At 43.8% G+C, this 22,657-nt stretch overlaps 2 protein-coding genes across 6 annotated transcripts; one reads left to right on the forward strand and one right to left on the reverse strand.

Moving 5' to 3' along the window:
* Positions 1 to 1,169: 1,169 nt before the first annotated feature.
* Positions 1,170 to 11,520, reverse strand: sra1 (steroid receptor RNA activator 1). Of its 4 annotated transcripts, XR_015037650.1 has the most exons (7): positions 11,286 to 11,520; positions 9,764 to 9,874; positions 9,422 to 9,508; positions 9,164 to 9,336; positions 8,953 to 9,061; positions 1,564 to 2,555; positions 1,179 to 1,517 (listed from the first exon to the last, which is right to left on the reverse strand). XR_015037650.1 is itself a non-coding variant. In XM_085798868.1 (6 exons), the coding sequence occupies exons 1-6, from the start codon at positions 11,308 to 11,310 to the stop codon at positions 2,311 to 2,313; spliced, it is 750 nt and encodes a 249-aa protein (XP_085654994.1). In that variant the 5' UTR covers positions 11,311 to 11,330; the 3' UTR covers positions 1,170 to 2,310. The 4 variants fall into 4 exon arrangements, 3 of the variants coding, with proteins under 3 accessions (XP_085654994.1, XP_085654992.1, XP_085654993.1); XM_085798868.1 differs by having other exon boundaries at positions 1,170 to 2,555; positions 11,286 to 11,330; XM_085798866.1 differs by having other exon boundaries at positions 1,173 to 2,555; positions 9,422 to 9,502.
* Positions 11,246 to 21,551, forward strand: apbb3 (amyloid beta (A4) precursor protein-binding, family B, member 3). 2 transcript variants are annotated; one of them, XM_085798864.1, is made up of 13 exons: positions 11,246 to 11,388; positions 12,918 to 13,372; positions 14,752 to 14,915; positions 15,049 to 15,113; positions 15,294 to 15,342; positions 15,707 to 15,856; positions 16,820 to 16,947; positions 17,933 to 18,047; positions 18,661 to 18,742; positions 18,822 to 18,905; positions 20,544 to 20,659; positions 20,739 to 20,918; positions 21,152 to 21,551. In XM_085798864.1, the coding sequence occupies exons 2-13, from the start codon at positions 13,324 to 13,326 to the stop codon at positions 21,407 to 21,409; spliced, it is 1,440 nt and encodes a 479-aa protein (XP_085654990.1). In that variant the 5' UTR covers positions 11,246 to 11,388; positions 12,918 to 13,323; the 3' UTR covers positions 21,410 to 21,551. The 2 variants fall into 2 exon arrangements, with proteins under 2 accessions (XP_085654990.1, XP_085654991.1); XM_085798865.1 differs by having other exon boundaries at positions 15,052 to 15,113.
* The last annotated feature ends 1,106 nt before the right edge of the window (positions 21,552 to 22,657 follow it).

The raw sequence follows: 22,657 nt of genomic DNA on the forward strand, positions 1-22,657 counted from the left end.
CTCTCAGTCTGTGCTGGAAAGTAAGACTGCAAACACTGCCAGCTCCTCGAGTATTCAGGGACTAAAACTGCTGTACTACTGCTTACAATACTGCATGTACTGCAGTTCTACCACAGCATATTTTACTACTGCTGGAAGTAGTTCTGATACTGCATATACCTACTATTAACAGTATGTAGTTTACATGTGGAAAAATGTTAGTACCCTTCCGTTAAAGAAAGAAAAACTGTCAAATGTCAAACAACTTGAAACTGACAAAAGTAAAGGACCAAAGGACGTTCTCCCAGAAGCTTTGTGGACAGATGAGACAAAAGTGGAGACAAAAATGTAGCAAAGAAAAGAACACTATACCTACTGTGAAACATGGATCAGCCATGGTTCTGTTCTGGGGCTGCTTTGCTGCATCTGGTACAGGGTCTTGAAACGTTTCGGTACTAGACCCTTTTCAAGCAAAATGTTATTGCATTTTGGCTCAAAAACCAAAGAAATGGCAGTTGACTTACAGAGGAGGAGGTCCATATTGGCCCTAGTCACCATCCGAGCGCGCGAGTGCATCTGGATAACAAGCAAGACTGGTCCTGACACATGGAGGCGACGTACAAGAAGGGTCACAGCAAACTGTATTTCCTGAGAAGGTTAAAATCTCTCAACATCTGACTGCAGACCTCTTCCGTGCACCTTCTACCAGACAGCGCTGGCTAGTGCGCTGTTCTTCGGTTTGGTGTCCTGGGGAGAAGGAGCTCGCTCTATGGACATTAATAAACTGAACAAACTCAAAAGAGAGAGTGAGCTCCACTATCGGTGCTGAGATAGACTCAGTCCAGCAGGTGGCCAAGGTGAGGACTCCATCCTGAGCAATGCCTCACATCCACTGCACAAGCTGGAGGTGTTTTGGTGGAGCATCTTCAGTCACAAACTGACTTTAATACACAATTATTATTAAAGAGTTGCACACTTGCACACTAACTGAATTACTGTAAATATGTTTTATTTCTATTCTATACTATTTTATTGTAGCTGCTGTGACACAATAATTTCCTGCAAAGTGTTAATGAATTACTGTTCTATTCTATTTCTTGGTGTTATCTGCAGTTTCTTGTTGTTACCTGAGATGACTGTGGCGGTGATTGTGGTCCTGAGAGACGCTCAGCTGGTTAAACTGGTTAAGTGTGTGCTCTAACTTCCTGTGAACACCTCACAATGAAAGTCAACTCGTTTTACCAGTTACAAGCTTTTAATGTGAAGCAACTTGATTTACAGAGTTTGTCTTGGAGAGGAAACTTAAACATGTTTTAAGATCAACTTTTGGATCAGGAGAATGATCATGATCACTATCTAGATCAGAATCAGGGTCAGGATCAGGATTTAACATCATCTCATTATACAAGATCATGATTAAGATTAAGATTGGGAATGAGATCAATATGGGAATCAAGATAAAGATCAGGATCTGGATCGTATTATGGATCAAGATGAAGATCATGATCTAGATCAGGGTGTGGCTCCAGATGGCTGTCCTAAAGAAGGACAGGTCCTTGTGGATCCCTCTTCCAGAATAAACACTGGGAGCATCAAAGACACAGGACACACAGAAGAAGATTTATTCTGATCAACAGTCTGAGCTTCATTGTTACCACAGAGAGTCCAGAGACCGGGGTCTAAAAACAAGTGTCCAGGGTCCAGAGACCAGAGACCAGAGACCAGAGACCAGAGACCAGGATCCAATGCAGTCTAGAGTCAACAGACAGATTTTGACTCTGTTCACATCTGCTGTTAACACCTGTCTCACATGATCACAACGTTCAGCTCTGACTGCCCACTACTGATTGTATAACTGAAGACACAGGTTAATACCAGGTGTGAACAGGCCCTCAATGTATGATTGACAGGTAAAATACCTTTTACCTGTCAATCACTCACATCAAGTCAGCTTTCGGCTGATCTCATCAATCTAATGTAATGGCCAAAGACATCTGGACCCAAAGCACCTGTACCCAAAGCACCTGTACTGTGGACGTTGGGATCTGGTCTCTTGACTGATGATCCCACCACAGAGACCAGAAAAGGTGTAGGGGCAGGATCACCTGTCTCCCTGTCATATGTCTCAAATATCCTCACAGTGTTTCAGAATAAAGTTCAGGACTCAGAGATGAGTCCAGATATAGTCCAGAACAGAAGGTTTGTACCTCCTCAGGTGTCCTCAGGCCAATCGCAGGCCTCCTACCTGCTCCTGGGGCTTTCACCGTTGACCCTCTGCTGAAGTGTGAATGTAACATTTTCACCATTAGGCCCTGGGTTTCATTAGATCAGTTAGAGGAGAGTCGAGGAGACTGGGTCTTGGATTGGTTCTGTGGGGTCCTGGACCGGTGGTTCTGTAGGATCCTGAACTGGTGCTGCAGGTTTTTGAAGTGGTTCCAGGAGTTCTGGACTGAGCTTTCGTGTCTCAGCAATGAGTCGTTTGACGCCGACCATCCATTGGCTGACTTCAGTCACATGATCAACCATCAGAGAGCGATGGATGTCATCAGCCTGGTCCCAGTGACCCAACTGCAGCTCTGAAGGACAGACAGGTGGGACACAGACAGGTAAGACATAGACAGGTGAGAGAAAAACCATCACTATGTTTCCATCCACTTCCACGCACGATCAAATTACCCGCAGGTGAAATTCAAGCAGTTCTAGTTCAATGCATAGCTTGAAATGGTGCAAAGGTTAAAGCTCCAGTTGGTAAGTTGACGAAAGTGAAAGTAAACTCCGCGACATGGTCGGAAATTTCAAGACAATACTCCATCAGGTCTCTTTATGAACCTCTGCCAAGCGCCCCCAACGCACACAGACACACACAGGCACAAACACACAAAGTAGCCATAAACGCACCCACAGAAGACGTACTGTATCCATAGCAACTGGAGACTCCACAATCTCACCATGAAACACTCTTCTTGTGTGTGTGGAGGGAGGGAGGGGGTTGACAGAGGTGAAACGAGGGAGCTGACTGTGTATCATCTTGAAATTTCAGACCAGGTCGGGGACTTTACTTTCACTTTCTTTTGTCAGCTTACTACGACCAAGGGGGGAGTTGTGGGTTCTCCAAGTGAAGACCACTTCCGTGTTCAAAAAGCTGCAGTTCCCCCGCGGCCTCTGGGGGCTGGCTCCAGAAGGGAGCAATTCCAATTGATTCCATGTTAAAATAGCCGACTTTACAGCTTAAAAAAACATATTTACAGCCCGGTAACATTTTATTTTTTTGGTCTCTACCGATAGTTTCCACCTCCGTGAACACTGTGGGGGGGGGTACATTTTTTTGTACCACAACCGTTTTAGTATTGTTTAGGCTTCAAATTCATGCATAAATTACGTTGAGTGACAGGTTCACAGACAGTTTACCGGCCGTTAATTGGTTGCCTCGAGTTCATAAGCGGGTTCTCAGCCGGCTAACCGCCGCGAGACTCCACCTAAAATCCAAGATGGCGCAGTTCAAATCCCCGTAGTAGAGGCACAAAACAGACTCCCCCAAACCAATGGGTGACGTCATGGGTGCTACGTCCATTCTTTTTACAGTCTATGACTACGACATGTAGGAGCTGTGATTGGCTGCTCCTCCTGCTCCCTCTACCTGACTGGTGGAGAATCTTTGGTTGTGGTGGATTTCGGCAAATACGATTACAGGCTGTAGGTGGAGCCAGAGGAGTTGGATTTTGTCCTTAATTACCCATTTAATGTCTGACTATCAGAATATAGTGACAGTTCCAGCAAATATGAATAATTGTTACCAACTGAGGCTTTAAGTGGTGAACTGCCGGAGGTTACAAAAAAACATGAAACACCACCAATGACTTCAGAAGACTGAAAGAAGGTGTTATGGACTGAGTATTTTTGTATGCTGTGAACAGGCGAAGGATGGTTCCTCAGTGTGTGACATCATCTGGCAAACATGGAGAATGGTCTGGGGCTGTGTTGCTGGATCCAAGGTCGGTGACTTGTACAGAGTGAACCAAAACGGCTAGCACAGCATTCTGCAGCGCCATGCAGGACCCTCTGGTATGGGCCCGGTTGGTCAGGGCTTCTTCCTACAGCAAGATAATGACTCAACAAAAGTCCAAACTGTGCCAGAACTACCTTAGCTTGGAAGCCTAAAAACATGGAGTGGCCAGCACAGTCTCCATCCAGCTGGTCTGGGATGAACTGGTAAATGGTAAATATTTTTGTACTTATATAGCACTTTTTTTTAGCTCTCAAAGCACTTTACATTGTAGGGGAGAGTGGGGTAATTTGTGCCATGGGGCAAGTAGTTCCACCCCTGTTATCTAGAAAACCATAGAAGAAGTTGGTCATGTGACCACGTATTTTTGAAGGGGCATCCATTTTACTCATCCTATCAAGAAGAGGGGCACATGGCTTGAGAGGAAAGCACATTTATGTTCAAAAAACAAGTTTTTGCCCTCCAAAGTAAAATTTCTATGATCAAGGTTTTTTGATTGCCGTGTTTGAACAATTATAGATAACTTTGAAAACAGTTCACAAATGTTTTAGTGCTTTATTAAGCTACACCATGAGTCTATACAGTTAGCATGATGCCAGCTCAAAACAGCTGGGGAATCCTTTTTTCTCAAAATGCTGGGCTTGGGGTAATTTGTGCCAAAGGGCCTGGGTTAAGTTGTGCCAGTGGCAGTGCTGTCTGTGTATAGGAGAAACATGGCAGTGGGCACGGATTTGCTTGAAACTTAACATGTGTGATGAGGGACTGCCCCTGAACACACCTGTCTGGTTGTGCTCGTAGCCTGGTGGATGAACAAAACATGGCGTTTCGTTGCGCCACAGCCCCCAGCGTGCCTCAGGCCTCCGCGACTGCATGGGGACAAGCGAGGGCCCGATCATCGCCGCTTCTGGCTTTCATTTTGTATTGAATGTCTTGCTTTTATATAGCATTAACATTTGTGAGATTAAAATGATCTGTTTTACTTCAATTATCAATGGCACAATTTACCCCAGTGTATTCTCTCTAATGGCACAACTTACCCCGCACCGGGGGCAAGTTGTGCCAGAATTTTTTTTCTAAAGCTATATTTCTGAAACAGTTGATTTAAGATTCAAAGTGATTGTTCCCAGGGATGCACAACATCCTAAACTATATGTACATATATTAGTTGGGGGCATTATTATAATCCCCTTGCTTTAAGGCAATTTAAGTAAAAATTGGCACTACTATACTCCCTCCCTCCCTTAGAGGTGCTCTGATTACTCTTCTTCCGAAACCGGGTAAATCCAACGATAAGTGTGAAAATATGAGACCGATCAGCCTCCTGAATTCAGATTTAAAAATTCTTTGTAAAATTCTGGCCAAAAGACTAGAACCTATACTACCAGGTTTAATAATGGCAGATCAAAATGGATTTATGACCGGACGTCACGGCTTTCATAATGTGAGAAGGGTCTTGAACATTTTACACAACCTGAGAGGGGCATCAGACACGGCTTTCTTAGCATTAGATGCTGAGAAAGCCTTCGATAGGGTGGAGTGGTCTTATTTATTTGAGGTTCTTAGACGTTTTGGCCTGGGGGAGGGTTTTTGTAATTGGGTTAAACTTTTGTACAATGATCCCTATGCAGAAATTATTACAAACAACAACATTTCGAAACCGATAAAAATTAAAAGAGGCTGTAGACAAGGTTGCCCACTGTCCCCTTTACTTCACATAATTGCAATAGAACCGTTCGCCATTGCTGTGAGAGGACATAATGGAATCACGGGGATAGGCATCGGAGAATCTGACCATCGAATAGCTCTTTACGCAGATGATGTCATTCTTTTCCTTAGAAATTTAGATAAATCAATACCATCCCTCCTGAACCTAATTAAGATATTTGGCAAATTGTCCAGCTATAAAATTAATAATTCCAAATCTTCCATAATGCTACTTAACTCAAATGAGAGGTCAGATCCACCCACTTACGTTCGTCATTTTAGAACTGTGGATTCTTTTACTTACTTGGGTATCCAAATTGTTCCCAAACTGGAAAACTTAGTAAAAGCTAATTACAGCCCAATGTTGGTATCTATATCCAAATCAATTGCTGGATGGTCCGGTCTTCCTATTTCTCTGATTGGTAGAATTAATATACTTAAAATGAACATTCTCCCCAAACTTTTATATTTATTTCAGAATATCCCCCTGCCGCCTCCTCCAGACTTTTTCCCCAAAATGAAAAAAATCTTCAATAACTTTATATGGAATAATAAACGCCCTAGGCTTCGTCTGTCTCTTTTATACCTACCCTACGATAGAGGAGGGTTACAGTGCCCTAATTTGTTGTGGTACTTTTGGGCAGTACAGCTAAGAATGTTTATGTTTTACTTCACCACAGATGGGCCCCTATCATGGAAGGATATCGAATCACACTCCCTAAATCTCCCATTCCCCACTTATCTTTACTCAGATGAACCTAAAAAACTCAAAATTTTATGTTCTAATCCTATAGTTAAAAATATGATTGGAGTCTGGCAAGAAGTTAGGAAATATTTAAAAGACCCCCCCTCCCTTTCTTACTTCAGCCCAATCTGGGGCAACAACTTCTTTAGACCAGGGAGAGCTGATGCGGGTTTCAGAATGTGGGCAGATAGAGGGATAAAACAAGTAAAAGATATGTATGGGAATGATGGGAACATTTTGACCTTTGAGGAGTTGATTAGAAAATATAACATCCCTCGCAAACATTTTTTAAAATATCTTCAACTAAGGAGCTTTATCAAAACAAATCAAGCCCAGTATATGCTTTGTCCCCCACTAACAATTTTGGAGAAAATTTTTACAAAAAATCCTTTTGGAAAAGGTATCATTTCTGAATTTTATGATTTATTGAAGGATTTCTCTCCTGATTCTTCTGAGTCTAAATTGAATGCATGGAAAACAGATCTACAGGAGGAACTGTCACTGGAACATTGGCGTAAAGCATGTAAAACAGCTCAGACAGGGACAGGTAATACACGCCTAAGACTCCTACAATATAATTGGTTGATGAGGGTGTATATTACTCCGGTAAAATTAAATAAATTTAATTTGAATATCCCAGATACCTGTAATAGATGTGGGGTAAATAAGGGCACTTTATTTCACTGCCTCTGGCAGTGTCCAAGAGTGGTGGAGTTTTGGAAGGAGGTTTGTCTGTATGTACAGGAGATTCTCTCAATTAGATTAGAACTGGAACCTAAGCTCTTTCTTTTAGGTCTTTACCCAGAGGGACACAGAATTAAGCAACATGAAAAAATGTTTATAAACATGTGTTCTCTACAGGCAAAAAGGACAATAGCCATATCATGGAAAAGCTTTGGTAAACCATCAATTGCTGTGTGGTTTAGGGAACTAACCTCTTGTTTACCTCTGGAAAAAATTTCTTACACTCTTAAGGACAAACAGGAGATATTTCAAATGATATGGGGTCGCTTCATCAACTACATGAAGGACAATGATCTGTCACATCTGATGGACGGGCCTGGAACAATATAGGCGCATCCTCTGCACGACCCAGCCTCTTCTTCTCCAGTTTTCTGGACTACATGATAATGTATTTTCTATAAACTCATGATTATTTGCCTCCTAAGGGAGGCCCTGACCGCCTTGTTTTCATCTTGTTGATTACACTGTTCTATGGAAGTGTGTATAGTATGTAAACTCCTTCTGATGGTGTATGTTTATACACTTCTGTACCATGGCATCATTTTACACACCTGTTGTTGTCTTTTGTGTTCCTGTACGTATATATATGTTTATATATATATATATATTTTCTATAAAAATGAAAATCCAATAAAGATATTGTAAAAAAAAAAAATTGGCACTACTTACCCCGCGCTCCCTATGTCGCATTCACACACAGCGCTTGAAATCTCTTCATTCACACACATGCAGACAGGAGGTGGGACTAGTGACGGCTCTATGACCGAGTTAAAGCAAAGCAACCTACAAGTGCCACACGTCTATGGGAACTTCTGCAACAGAGCTGGGAAGAGCTTTTAATTTCCTCTGTAGAAAGAGAGTGTGTTCAGCAGTTAAATCTCCCAAAGATAACTACTTTGATGAGTCAAAATTTTAGAATAAATTTTGGTTTATAAATTGATTTCATGATTTCTTTAAACTTAAATAGTTCGTTTGTTCTCTACTTTCATTTCATTCAGAGACTCAGAGTACAATGAGAAATTGAACTGCATAGTTTTCAATAAAACACTGGAAAAATCAGCGTGTTGTAAAACTTTAACTGGTAGTGTATATCTTTCTGTCGATATTCATAACATTTGATCGAATTTTACTGTTTCCATTAGGGATGGGAACGACACGGGATTTGGAAAATCGATTGTGGAGGCCCATGTGTCGACTTTTTGTCTAATTGTCGGCCCTTTTTTCTTAACAGCAGCAGCAGCAGAAATGGGGGGGGGGGGGCTAACGCTGCTGTCGGCACGAGCAGACGAGGCAGCACATGTTCGGTTTCTTTTTTTTTTTTCCGTGCATGTCTGCGGTCCTCTATGAAGAATGCAACCATTGCATCTGTTTTGCCCATGGTTTTTCCCTTTTTGCGGTTTTGCCCCTCCCGTCACATGTGAAGTAGAATGAGGGTCAAGTAGCTATCACATTTAGAAAAAGTGGGTTTGTCTTATTTTAAATTTTTTATTTCATTAGGGGAAAAGTGGCACTTTCTGCTGTTTATTTGAATAGGAAATATTGAAAGACAAAATGCAATTCACACATAGAAATCCCACAAGCCCCGCCCCCCTCGACATGTCGAGACTCTATTTTTTTTGTTGAGGGGAGCATGTGTCGAATGTCGGTCGTTTTGTCGACACAAAGTCCCATCCCTAGTTTCCATGGGGCATTTTTAATTTGAAATGACATGCGTTTAGAAACACGTGGATGGAAACATAGCTAGAGACTCTGGCAGGTGTGTGATGAGACAGGTCACCTTGAGTCAGAGTGTTCATGCGTCTTCTCACGGGTAGACTCAATCGGCCTGACCTCCAGCTGTCCTCCAGGAGGCGGAGCCTCTTTGCCACGTCATTACACACCTGATCCTGTGGACAGGTGAGAGGTCAGTGTGAGTGGACAGACTGAACACATACAGATGTGAGTCACATCTGTATGTGTGACACAGCTGGTGGAGGCCTTGTTCTCACCGTGACACTGCCCTGTCTGCAGGCAGCCAGCGCTCGCTCAAACGCCTGCACCACCTCCTCCACATCTGGCTCACTTCCCGTCTCCTCCACTTGCTTGCTGATGCCCTCTCTTTGACCTCGCATTGGCCCTGGGGGAGGATGGGACGTTGCCATAGAGCCAGGTGGAGGACCAACTGTGATGAGTTCAGAGACAAGAAGTGAGATGACACCTTCCTCCTCTGTTTTTCTCACAGTATTGAATGAAAGTCTGTTTCTTACCTGGGTGGAGAGGGGGTGCTGCTACACCACATGGGGGGGGCTCTAATGGGTGGGAGGAGGAAGGGGGAGGGGACAGGGCTCCTGCACCTTGGGGCCAATCAGAGGCAAGATGTTTGGTATGTGTTGGCAGCTGTAAACAGGTGTAGTGTGGTGTGGACAGTGTGGACAGGTGTAGTGTGGTGTGGACACAGGTGTGGTGTGGACAGTGTAGACAGGTGTAGTGTGGTGTGGACAGTGTAGACAGGTGTAGTGTGGACACTGGACAGTGTGGACAGGTGTAGTGTGGTGTGGACAGTGTAGACAGGTGTAGTGTGGACAGTGTGGACAGGTGTGTTTTATTACCTGAAGCAGGTGGAGCTGCTCTCTTGTTGAGGACGTTCCTCTGTGGTCCTCGGGCCTGCTGCAGGCCATATGAGAACTGAGGGGGGTCATTCCAACCCCGCTCCTGGTTACCTTGGCAACACAGAGATAGGTGTCCGATTAAGGGGACGGCTCGCCATGTTGCGAGACAGAATTAAATCAAATGGATGCTTCCACCTGAGGGAAATCCTCCCTCCAAAATGACTTAAGTGGGCCGGTCCATTCAGCCCAGTAGCGGGTTACAAGCGGTTACAAGTTGTTCTGATGTTGACACTACGCTGAAAGTTTAGAGGGGGACAGGATGTAGAAGAGAGCGGGGGGGGGCTAAGAGAAAGAGGATGCTGGAGAGTGACAGTGTTTTATGAGCCATACAACTGCTGACCTAAGGTGAAGAGCTCCAGAAATGAAGCTGCTAACTACGATAGATGTGGTCACCTGTCAGAAAGCAGTGTTGGTGCAGTAAAGTTCTTGTATCTCTACAACCCCCTGCTGAGCCAGAAATCAGCAGGAAACGATGAATTAACAGAACACATACACACAAAGCACAAGTGCAAACTGGATTCTTATTGTTTAGAAGTGTATATCATTTAGATAGATATAATACAACTGTTTTCCCTCAGGGAAATTCAGGTGTCTCTTCGCTCAAAATAAACTAGGGTTAAAAAGTTATTTGTTAGTCTATTTTAGATGAGCTAATATTGTAGATCAAATGAACAGGTAAATCAAAAACTGCTGCATAAAATATATAAAAACACATTTTTAAATTAGAAAAGGAACTGAGGAGAAAAACATGTTCTCCCTGCAACAGCTGTGTCATTTCTGTACATTTCATTTTGTCTCAGTCGAAACCCACTGATGTAACTGGATTGGTAAATAAGTTTTTGTTGAAGTTATCCACTAGCACAAAAAGTTGGGCTGGTTACCGCCCTGGTAATCTACCGGCGGCACTCAGCAGCATAGCGCTGTCTTTCAGGGATGTTCCAGGCAACATTATTGAGCAGATTTCTGAATGAAGACCGTCCAGATGTTTCGTCAGTCTTGACATTTGCCACATTCCAGATCAGAGACGTCGATCGGGACAGACTCAAGTCAAACAAACATTACAGTTCCGTCAGTTACTGCTGATTTGCATTACCAAACACATACAACGTTGGTTACAGTACAGCCTGTAGTAAGCCCTCCTCCTTTATCTCAATAATACATATATGGAGAATGTCTCCTCTGCCGAACAAAAGGAAACTCACGGCCAATTCCTTTACACCATCAGTTACATTCACCAAAGCTTTCATCTTCTCCCACATAACAGCTGCAACAGAATATTCATTTGACAGTTGTTGTCAGGGCAACATACCGGCTCTAGACCCGGATCTAACCAGGCGAGCTTTATGCTAGTCGTTAGCACACCTGACAGAAACCCGCTCAAAACTTCATTTACATTGTTAACATTTCTCAGCTACTAACTTAACTCGGTACTGTCAGGGGCTGCTCAGTGAAGCTGACTCACCTGGTTTAATGTACATGTCCTCCATGTTGGACTGCGCCGTGTCAAACAGCTAACTTAGAGCTTCTACTTCGTGGAGAGGAGGCTAAGCTAACGGCTTACTGGCGTAAGTTACAACAACAAGGTTTTTTAATACTATTTAATCAAACAGTCATGAAAAGTCCTGTCGTTAACATTACGCTGTTCTGTTTACTTTAAATTTAGTTCAGTCGTATCAACACACTGACTCCACACTGAATAAGTTCCGCTCAGTTTTCAAAATAAGATAAATGGAGGTTAAAAAGTATTTTGACTGTTTCTCGTTTAGCGCATCTTTATTTCGTGTGAAATATGACGTTGACAATATAAATTAGGTTATATGTTTATCTTTAAGTGTCATTTATTTATTTTGCTGTGGTCATTGCAGTTTCAGTCGATGATTTGGAATTGTTAGATTCTATTTAATAAAATCTGGAGGAGTAAAATCAGTATATTGAAAGCTGTAATCTCATCATATATGACGCACTTTACTCATAGACTGTAGACTTTACTCCGTGAATCATGTGCCTGCAGGAGGGTGAGTGGTTGAGTTATTGAGTTAACTGTAAGTTAATAGCACGTGGTAGAGGGGTAGAGTGTGAGCAACAGAAATAACAGCGCCAACATAAACAGTTATCGTTGTTTATGTTGTTTTGAATATTTGGTTACAGTAATTTCAGTACTTGGTTGTAAACAATCCTCTACAGTCAAAATAAACTTTATATAGGCTTTTACCTTGTAGGAGAAGTGGTCTGACTTCCTGTAATGGTGTCGAACTTCACGCGCACCCTGCCGTTAAACATTTCCGTGACACGTGGCTACTGTGTCACATCTCCTCTGACGTCACGAGACGTGGAGTGACCTCTGCGAGCGTCATGTTGGTGACAGGGTTCACAAATCATACCATAAATAAAATGATAAAAATATAAATCATCATTGTTTAAAATAAGACAACACACAGGTTTGAGAATCATGAGAATCATGCAGCTATTTAAGAAAAGAAAGATAAATGCCTGTAGCCTACCTAACAGGGAGTGAGTTTGATGTAGCTCACTATACAATAATAAAAATCACTGCCACTGTTTATTTGATGACGAAGAATAAAAATACAGTGTAGAAACAGCGCATAATAGTTATGTATAAAAATATATCACATATTTTTACAAATCTTAAAACCTTTTCCTAAGCCCTAACCCTAGGCCTAGAACCAAAAACAGTGACAAAACAATGTCCAGAATCCTTCAAGGGTCTCACTGCATTTGAAATATATATACTATATATAGTTGAGGGAATTTAGTGAATGAATTATCATGTTAAAACTTTAACAGGTCTAACGGGCCAATATTCATTATACCCTAACCTAAAGGAAACAATCTGATTATCAATAAACATTTTAATGCTATTCATACCAACATCTATCAACCATTTCTGAAATTAAACTGGGCCAATCTGGACCTATGGATGACTGCCACAGTCAGTAACAGATAATGGACTGTCAGTATCATACTGATCGATTTATTATATTACAATAAATTATTGATATTGGCTGCATGTGGCTTTTCTTACAATAAAGGTAATGTTGTGTGTGCTGTTGCAAAAATGTGCCATGTTTTACAGTGAAGGGCAAGTGAGGCAGGAAGCCAGAGAGGGAGGGGAGAGATGACATCAGCAGGAGGAGGAGAGAGAGGGGAGAGAGGGAGGAGGGAGAAAAACAGCATCCTTCATCAGGCAGAGAGGAGAACGAGAGGACGAGCGCAAGAGGAGGGACAAATAAGCGGAGAGAGAGAGAGAAAGAGAGAGAGGGGACAGAGAGAAAATAAAGTAGAAGAAGAAGAAGACTGATGGTGTCGACAGAGAGAGGGACGAGAGACCCCGAGACAGACAGACAGGCAGGCAGAGAGAGAGAGACCAGCAGGACGAGGCTTTAACATCTGTCATCTGGGCCTGTGTGTGTGTGTGTGTGTGTGTGTGTGTGTGAGTGAGCGATCAGCTGATTGGAACACACACGTTGGAGGGCGGAGCCATGATGGGCAAGGATTATATGTTGGCCATCATCATTGTCAACTATGACGGTAAGACACACACACAAACACACGCACACACAAGTCTCTGTTATGCCACAAGCTCCCTCTAGTTTGTTGTTGGTGACCCGTAAAGCTGCCGGGGCCCCGGGGCCAGCACGCTGAGGCCCCTGGAGACAAAAACAAGTGCAACATGGGGAGGAGGAGGAGTCGGCATGGTCCAGTGGAACTAATGCAGCACTTCACCTCAGTGCTCCTCCTCATCCTCACAGTCTCTGCTCTTATTATGAAGGAGGACAAAAGGTGTCATCATTTCCTGTTTAACTTGTTCATCACACACTCACAACAACAATAACAACAATGATAGTAATGATGATGGAGATGGCACAACAAACTTTATCTGACTAAACTAACTTTAATATGAATTTTCCTGAGGGGAAATTTATATTTTATTATCAATTGTTCACTGACCCTAACATACACACACATACAGTAATAAATACATGTCAATGATATCAATAATAAATGAATTAATTCCATATTTGGGTCAATTATATAAGAAAAAATGAAAGAGTGAACATGATTTAATTGTGGTGTTAGAGTATGCAGTCAGTTTTGAAACTTGAAGCTGTAGAGAAGTGCATTGTGGGGGTTTGAGGCATCTTTCTTCTATCATGGGACGTCATCTACCTCATTTAGAACAGAAAGGTCGTGACCTCCTATAGATAGAAATACAGGAACATGCACACACACACACACACATAAGAAGGAGGCTGCTGACTGTGGCGTTTTATGCTGGTCATTGTGTATTGAATATTGAACCCCCTCCCCCCCGGTCATATCAGTGTCTCCCAATTGGCTGATGCAGCGTTTCGTGTCTCAGGGTTTATTAATTATTCAGCTCCTCCTTCATCTGGTCAGTTTGACCTCTGAGAACCTCTGTTGCTCCACATCAACAACAACAGAACCATCAGACATCAGACAACAATGCAGCAGGTGAAGAGGGGGAGGGGAGGAGGTGTTGGTGGGGTGAAGAGGGGGTGGGAGGGGGGCTGTTCTACCTGAGGAGTCCTGGCCAATCAGGGCTCCTCCCTCTACTTCAGACTGTAAGCTGATTGGACACTGATAGAACACTTTTACTGCTATCGTCCTGTAAACCAAACAAATAAATATCCATCATAAGAGAAAAAAAAGAATATACAAACAAACAAGAAACAATTGGTTTTACTACTAATTAATAATAAGTAAAATAAAGTTAAACATGTTCGAAAAGGAGAAGGAAGAAGTAAAAACGTATTAACCCCCCCCCCCATTTCCCCACGATCGTGAATGATACCAATTATTATTTCATGTGAATATCTGTGTAATACTAATGACACTTAACAACACAACACAACATCATGTGACCAGATGTGTTGGTGTCTCTGCAGACAACATCTGGACAGACCAGAACCTGCTGCTAGACCCGGACCTCCCCTCTGGCTGGAGAACCATCAAGGACTCTACAGGAACCTACTACTGGCATGTTCCCACTGGTGCCACACAGTGGCAGCACCCCCGCCTAACCGGGCCAGCCCAGCCTGTGGACACAAAGGTTGGAACATGGTTCACTCGGGTTAGCTAAGTGTTGGCTCACTGGGATTAGCTGTGTTAGCTCAGAGGGTTACATGTGTGTGGTGTGAAAGCAGACATCTGGAGTTTGTCTTCTTCATGGTGTCTGTTCCCAGGAGGTGGAAGCTGAACAGCAGAGCTCCGAGTCCGACAGAACAACAGATGGACTACCTGAGGACAGGTAACAGACTGAGGACAGGTAACACACACCTGGGGACAAGTACTGTAACACACAGTCATTTGTTTTACACTTAGGGGGACACCCACTGACACAACACACACACACACACACACACACACACACACACACACACACACACACACACAGAGAGTAATATGTGAAATGTGTTTTTTCTCTAAGGTCTTTGTGGCAAGAAGAGTATCTCACCAACGCTGACCCTGATTCCAAGGTACAACTGGCTCCATGGTAACACTAATAACGATGATGATGATTCTTATTCAAATCAAGACTCAATAGACTCAATAAACTGTAGAGTTGATCGTTTATCTTTAATCTGAACCAACAACATCATGATGAGCTGCATGATATGATCAAACTGATGAAGTGATCCAGAGCTGCTGCTTTACTCCGCTGTGGTCTAATCTCTCTCTTTCCTGGTCTGTGTCTGTCTACCTCTCTCTACCAGTTTGAAATTAATCTAACATTAATCTGATTTAATCTCTCTCTCTCTTCCTCTCTCCCTCTCTGCCCTGGTTTGCATGTTTGTCACCCAACAACTCACTGACCACTTAATCTCCTCATCTGTGGGTCAGTGTTTTGCTGTGCGTTCGCTGGGCTGGCTGCAGGTGGAGGAGGAGGACTTGTCTCCTGGTCGCAGCAGTCTTGCCGTCAGTAATGTCATCCAGCAGCTGTCTCAGTGCAGCAGCCCCGAGCAGAGAGACAGGCTGGGAGCTTCAGGGGAGGTGAGACACCTGCACACCTACTGAGCCTGAACAGTCAGCCTGGACGATCACAGAGTCATGGCAACAAAATGAAGATAACATTTAATGAGCACGGCCTCTTTGCCTTTTATTACTGTTCACAACTAACAACAAGCTAACAACAGTTTACGACAAGTACTGCAAACGCACAGCAAGCTAACAAAAAGTAAACAAACTAACATCAAGCTAACAAGAAAACAACTAGCAGCGATCTGAGTGTGTGCACTGATGAAAGCTCAGTGCTGTGAGTCCTCTGTCTCAGTTGTGATTGTTTCTGAGACATTACACAGGCAACATTCCCTATCTCATCTGATTGGTTCTTTGAAAGCCTACCTGGTTCACACCTGTTCACACCCGTTCATACCTGATGACCTGGTTTCTGTTGGTTTCTGTGGTCTAATAGGGGTTCACACAGGCAGGGTTCCCGTTCCCAAACCTAATTTTGAACCGGCCAGCGCGTTCAGACCGAAAATATAACCTGAAATGTCAGTTCTTAGGCGAACCAAAAAATAGTTGGTTCTTCCCTGCGAACCATAACATCCTCAATAGGCGTGTCTCAGTCTAGCCTGTGAAGACGAGCAGGAGGAAGAAGAAGGCAGGGACTGACAGCCTGGAGAAAAATTTGCAGTGGTCTGCTAAAGAAACAAATAGTTGGTGCCGATTTGGGCGTCTACAGAATTTCAAGAAAAGCTAGAACGCAGTAAAAAAAAAAAGACAAGTTGCATGAATTTCTCTTTGGTTCTTGATAGAGTAAAGTATTTTTTTAACTTGGAGAAGAGATGGCCAAGGCTGGGTTCACGGGAACGCCAGACCAAATAATTCATAAAGTTAAAACACTGAAGAATGATTCCAGAGACCGGGGTGTGAACGCTGGCTGGAACCAGAGCCAGAGCCAGACTCGTTTCTGCCTGAAAGCGTCCTACCCACCTTTGTGTGTGTGTGCAGGGTCGGGAGATGATGCTGGTTCTAAAGAAAGACACTCTAACCTTGTTGGACCCGTTGGACCAGACCCTCCTCCACCGGCAGCCAATCATCAACATCCGTGTCTGGGGGGTGGGCTGCAATAACGGCAGGTGAGTCAGTCAGTCTGTCCATGCCCCATCTACACTGCTGTTACCATGACACAGAGGTGGCGCCACGGCTGGGCCTGGCTGGGCCTAGGCCCACCCACCATCAGAAGACTTTTTTTTGATCCAGTTACCAAGCTGTACGTCCAACCTGAGTAAAAAAATCTGTCCTGTTGCCGCAACCTGAGCTTCAAGTTTTCTGCAGTCTTCTGCCCCACGGGGGTTGACTCCTATTGGCTGCATTACTACTGTCTGTTATCCAATGAAGTGAATGAGTTAGTTTGCGCGCGAGTAGGAGTAGCCTTCAGCCAGGAGCACAATCTGAGGCGAGCCAGTGACAGTTTATACTATACTGCTGTCAGTCAAACAAAGCAGCCTATTTAATTTCAATTGTAAAGAAGTACTGAAGGTGCAGAAGCAGACGATGACAATGTGGAAACTGCTGTTTCCATGATCATACAGCAGCAATGCAAAGGCAAGTTAAAGTAACCAACTCATTTTCGTTTTGCCCAGCAGCTGATCTCAAGGCCCCCCCACCATCTCAATCTTGGCGCTGCCTCTTCCATGACAACATGGTTTTCACATTATTATGATAATTTTTTGTTGTTATAAGGATAAATAGTGGTGAATAACATCTGCTACAGATGTTTCAGATTGATTATTATAATAAGTCATTATTCAAACAGCAGGAAGTTTACTGACATGTTCCTGCACACTGAGGTTTTAAAATCCAACTCACCTTCCTGTGCTCACACTAACACTGTCACTCTCTCTGTTTCTTTAACACGCCCCCCCCCCTCACACCTGGGCAGGGACAGGTAAACCACTCTACCTCCTCACACCCAGAGCCATGAACACTCAGCTACACTCAGCCCTTCCCTCTCCCCACTATACGTCAGGGTCATTCATTAATTTAACCTACCCATCACATGATCAGCCGTCCACTAGCTGTTTAATATAACCCCCATCACCTGTGTGTGTGTATGTTCAGGGACTTTGCCTTCGTGGCGGGAGATAAGGACAGCTGCGTGCTGAAGTGTCACGTGTTTCGATGCAACGCCCCGTCTAAGGCCATCGCCACCGCTCTGCATGAGATGTGCTCCAAGGTGAGAGACAGCAGTTCATCTGACTTCCTGATTGAGAGAGTCTTTTGGAATGGTTAGCATCTTTTAGTATGGTTAGCATAGGTAGCATCTTTAGTTAAGTTTAGTTTATTATGTCAAGGACAATCCCAATTAATTAACGGTATCAATAACAGTAAAAAGGGCAGCTTAAGCCAACATGGCTAATAATCTGCTGTAGTCCCTGGCCAGATGACAATAGGCACCCTAAAAAAACAAACAAACAAACAATATATTACAGCACATCGATTGAAAAGAGAGCGTTAGGACAGCTAGAAGACAAGATAAATCAATAAAGATAAGAGAAAACAGTGAAACATCAGTACAATCATGCAGAGACAGCACATATAATCACATACAATATAATCACACATCAGCGCATACAATCACATTCAGGAATGCAGACAGACATCACGTAGACAGGCAGCATCCATGATCATGACGCAAATAACACAGCCATGTGTTAGTGTGTGAAGGTGTAATTGTCGGCAAGCCATGTTTTGAACTTGTCTTAAAAGATGCACATCATAAACCAAATATCACCTTCTGTTGCTGCAGTGTCTTAGCTTGTAACTGGCAGTGGCTGCTGTGTTTGTAGATGATGTCGGAGAAGGCGCTGATAAGGCCGTCTCGCTCTCTGACCATGGAGAGCATCTCACCTGAAGACCTGCCCAGACAAGGTGACTCACCTGTTCACCTCTATGAGATCACCTGCTACTCTCTGATTGGTTCTTTACTGATCAACTGTTGTTGTTTCAGTGGAGTTTCTGGAAGCAATGCGGCAGCAGGTCCAGAAGTTTGAGGTCCAGTACATTGGCAACCTGCCAGTGTCCAGAGCCATGGGTAGGACACCTGAACACATCTGTTCTACATGATCTCATGTGTTACACCTGATGGCTAAAACATTTTGATCACGTTATTTTCTATAATAACGGCATTATAAAATAACAGTGTAACTAGTAGCCTAATCAAAAAAAGTTATACTCTTCGCCCAGTTCTAACACTGTTACCGTTACTGACAATAAAATGAGCCGTTACTCACCCTTACTTGACTCAAGAAGTCCTGTCACCAGATAATACACCTGTTAAAGTGTAAGTTATATACACTTTTTTTTCAGTCCATCAACAAGTCAGAAAAAGGGTTATGTTCAGGGGTTAGGGGGGTGAGTCCAAATAATTTGACATATTTGACCATTTGATAAGAAAGTAACACAATAGTTACTTTTCCTGGTAATTAGTTACTTTAATAATGTCATAATTCAGTTACTTAGTTACTCTTGGGGGAAAGTAACTAACTAATTACTTATTAAAAGTAACATGCCCAACACTGTCTGCGATGGATGTCCAGTATAATAATATTTTGTGTAACTGCCAGAGTGTAGGGAGAGGTGTAGTTATGTAGGACACTCCGTTCATCCTAGTTATGTGATGCTCTGTGACTCATGATGACGTCATTCCTTTTTTATGTCTGTACCTTTAAGATGCTAGCCTCGATGATGATAGTTTAAAAGCCTGAATGGACTAGCCCCACCTTATTTATCTGACCTCATCAAGGTCAACTGAGGTCAAGCAACCAACTACTGCTGCTTTGCCCCAGAACCAAATTGAAGAGTGAGTGGGGGCGCTACTGTTATTTTGTGGATTTTTTCCTATTTATTCTTCTTCATCTTCCGGACTATTTTCGGTTCGCTACTAGTCCTGCAACTCGAAAACGTGCGGTTCATTGAAGTCAATGGAACAGGTGGAGAAAAAAAAGAGCGAAAAAGATTCATTGGAGTTTTACAAACGTACTGCTCAGGCATACTTTCACCTAGAGACTCCATTTGAACTTTAAACAGTAGACACAAGTCTAGTGTATTGGCGTATTATTCCACATTTTGATAGGTCATATAGTTTTTGATCAATCCCTGATCAATGACCATGATCATTTTTGGAGAGAGATTTTTTCTCTTTCCACACTCGGCCCGGCCACAATTTACACTCTACACACATGATTTTTTCCTAATTTCTAAGACAAACTTGTTCTGTCTCTCACTATGTGCTCAAAATATCAGAGAGACTTACAGAATTTGAATTATCAGCCTCTGAGTGCGGCCACGTCTGTCTCTGCTCCTCATTGACTCCAATACAAAGATGGCAGACAGAGATGGCAAAACCGGCCGTAGCTCCTGTGGCCCTCTCAAAATTTCCCAGAGGAAATTTTCTAGTTGTTTTTATTACCCTAGTTTTGATTGTTAATCTTTGGTGGTAATTTATGCTGTTTCTTTTTATCTATATTGCTGGTACTGGACTGTATTTATGTTGTGCAGCACTTTGGGCAACTGAGGGTGTTTTTAAATGTGCTATAGGCTATAAATAAAAATTTGAGTTGAGCTGAGTTGAGTGACCCTGCTGTTCCCTCAACTGACCACCAGATGTCACCACAGGACTGTAGTGTGATGGCTGAGGGCTGCTGCTGCACCTGTGCTCTCTGTGTTGCAGGTATGGAGGTGCTGAACCGAGCCATCGAGAGCATCATGAATTCCACGGACAGAGACGACTGGGAGCCCACGGTGATCCACGTCACCGACAACGTCCTGTCGCTGTGGAAGGGAGAGGTACGAGTTGAACACACTGTCAGCTGCAGGTCGAAGATCGACATGGCCCAGTCTAATCTGTGTCACCTGGTCCCAACAGGAGGGAGCGGAGCCGTTTTGGGAGTGCCCGGTGAGATTACTCACCTTTCTGGGCGTCGGCCACGACTGTCATACCTTCGCCGTGATCGTGGATGGTGGCACACAGAGATTCGAGTGTCATGTGTTCTGGTGTGAACCGGATGCAGGAATCATCTCAGAGGCCGTACAGGCTGCATGCATGGTGAGACACCTGTTAACCAGTCTGTCAACCTGTCCACTAGTCTGTCCACCTGTCTCTCTCCAGGCTGCTTGTCCACCCATCTGAACACTTGTCTGTCTGACTACCTGTACCTCTACCTGTCTACCTTTCCATCTATCTACCTGTCTATCTGTCTCCCAGTCCACCTGTCTGTCTACCTCCTGATGCTGGCTTAGACAGTTGCTGGTTTCATGACATCCTTTCCTGTCCATCAGGTTCAGTATCAGAAGTGTTTGGTGGCTCAGACTCCTCCTCCACCAAGGTCCAAGTTGTGGCGTGCGAACTCAAAGGTCAAACGGGCCAACTCCATGGATAGTGCTGCCTTCCCTCCTCTGATGTCATCTTACCATGGTGGAAGCAGCTCTGCCATTATGACGCCAAGGATGATAAAGGGCAACAGCAGCAGCAGCGTGAGGAAGGGGATGTTGGCGTTCTTCGAAACCTTCCGCAACAAACAGACTGCCACCTCCTAGCGGGGGTCTCAGAGTGGTTGGGTCCAACCCTCCCTTGTCACCTAAGCTGCCATGCCTTCTGGGTGTCTGAGGTGAAACGCATGGACATCAGTGAGACCTCAGTCCAGAGACAGTAATCAGTAATGAATGAGTCTGAATGAAACACAGGTCTGTGTCTCACACCATGTACTTCACTACTACCACTGTGCTCACATGCAGTGCTCTGTGTACTCACTGTACTCACACACAGTACATGTGGGAATATTTTCAGATCTGGGACAGGTTCTCTAACCCTCTGCGGTCTCCTCAGTTCCTCTGTGTTCTCCATTGTGTCCATGTTCTCCATGTTCTCTGTCTCAGTAGGACTCTTGAGTTTCCCACCTCTCAGTCTGGACTGAAGCCAGGACTGCAACTGTCAATCAGCTGGGAGGCGGGACCATCAGTCCTGAGGAGTCGTTGAGTTTATTTACTGACAAACAGCCTGAAGCTCCAAACACCACACTGTACGTTCACTGCCAACTGCCAACTAACTAGCTAACTGCTGCAGTTGTTAGCGGTGCCACCTGTCAGTCAAAGAGCCTCTGCCCCCCAGGCCTCCATACCTTTAATGGTGAATAATATGTAAACAGGGGAAATTATCTGTAGCGACCAAAACCCATTTAAACATGTTTATATCTGCTGTAAAGTTGAACATTTTAACATGAGAGTCTATGGGGACGGACTGACTGTTGGAGACAAACTCTAGTGATCAGGAGAGGAACTGCAGCCTCAGGTTTCTGACCCAGAGGATTCTGATTGGTCCATGCACGTCTGTGTGATGATGCTATGACATCATAATCAATTTCAGAGCAGCAGAAACTGAGTCAGTTGTGTGAAGTATTGAGCTCTCAGTGTGAAGTACAAGATGTGGGACACAGCTTGTCAGAAACCTGAATGTCTGTATTAGAGAAACCCTGACGTCCCCTCCCCTCACCACACCAGTATGACCCCCACACACCCCCCCCTCAGCAGAGTGTTTCGTAGTGATGATAGAGAGGAGCTGTATCCTGTATGTAGTAATTTCCTGCTTCACAGTAGAGAGTGAGTCAAGTCTTAAAGCTGCAGTGATGTGTCCTGACCAGGAGCGAGCAGAAAAACTCACAATCAGGTTGCATGATGGTGGTGATGGCTGTTCACACACCAACACCCTGCCCAGAGCAAAACAATCAGAATTCAGTGGCTTTAATGTGAGGACAATTAAGTTGAACATTAGAATAAATAAAGCTGCAG

The sequence above is a fragment of the Trachurus japonicus genome, chromosome 14, assembly GCF_045865225.1.
Source record: "Trachurus japonicus isolate A0001 chromosome 14, Traja_1.0".
NCBI lineage: Eukaryota > Metazoa > Chordata > Actinopteri > Carangiformes > Carangidae > Trachurus > Trachurus japonicus.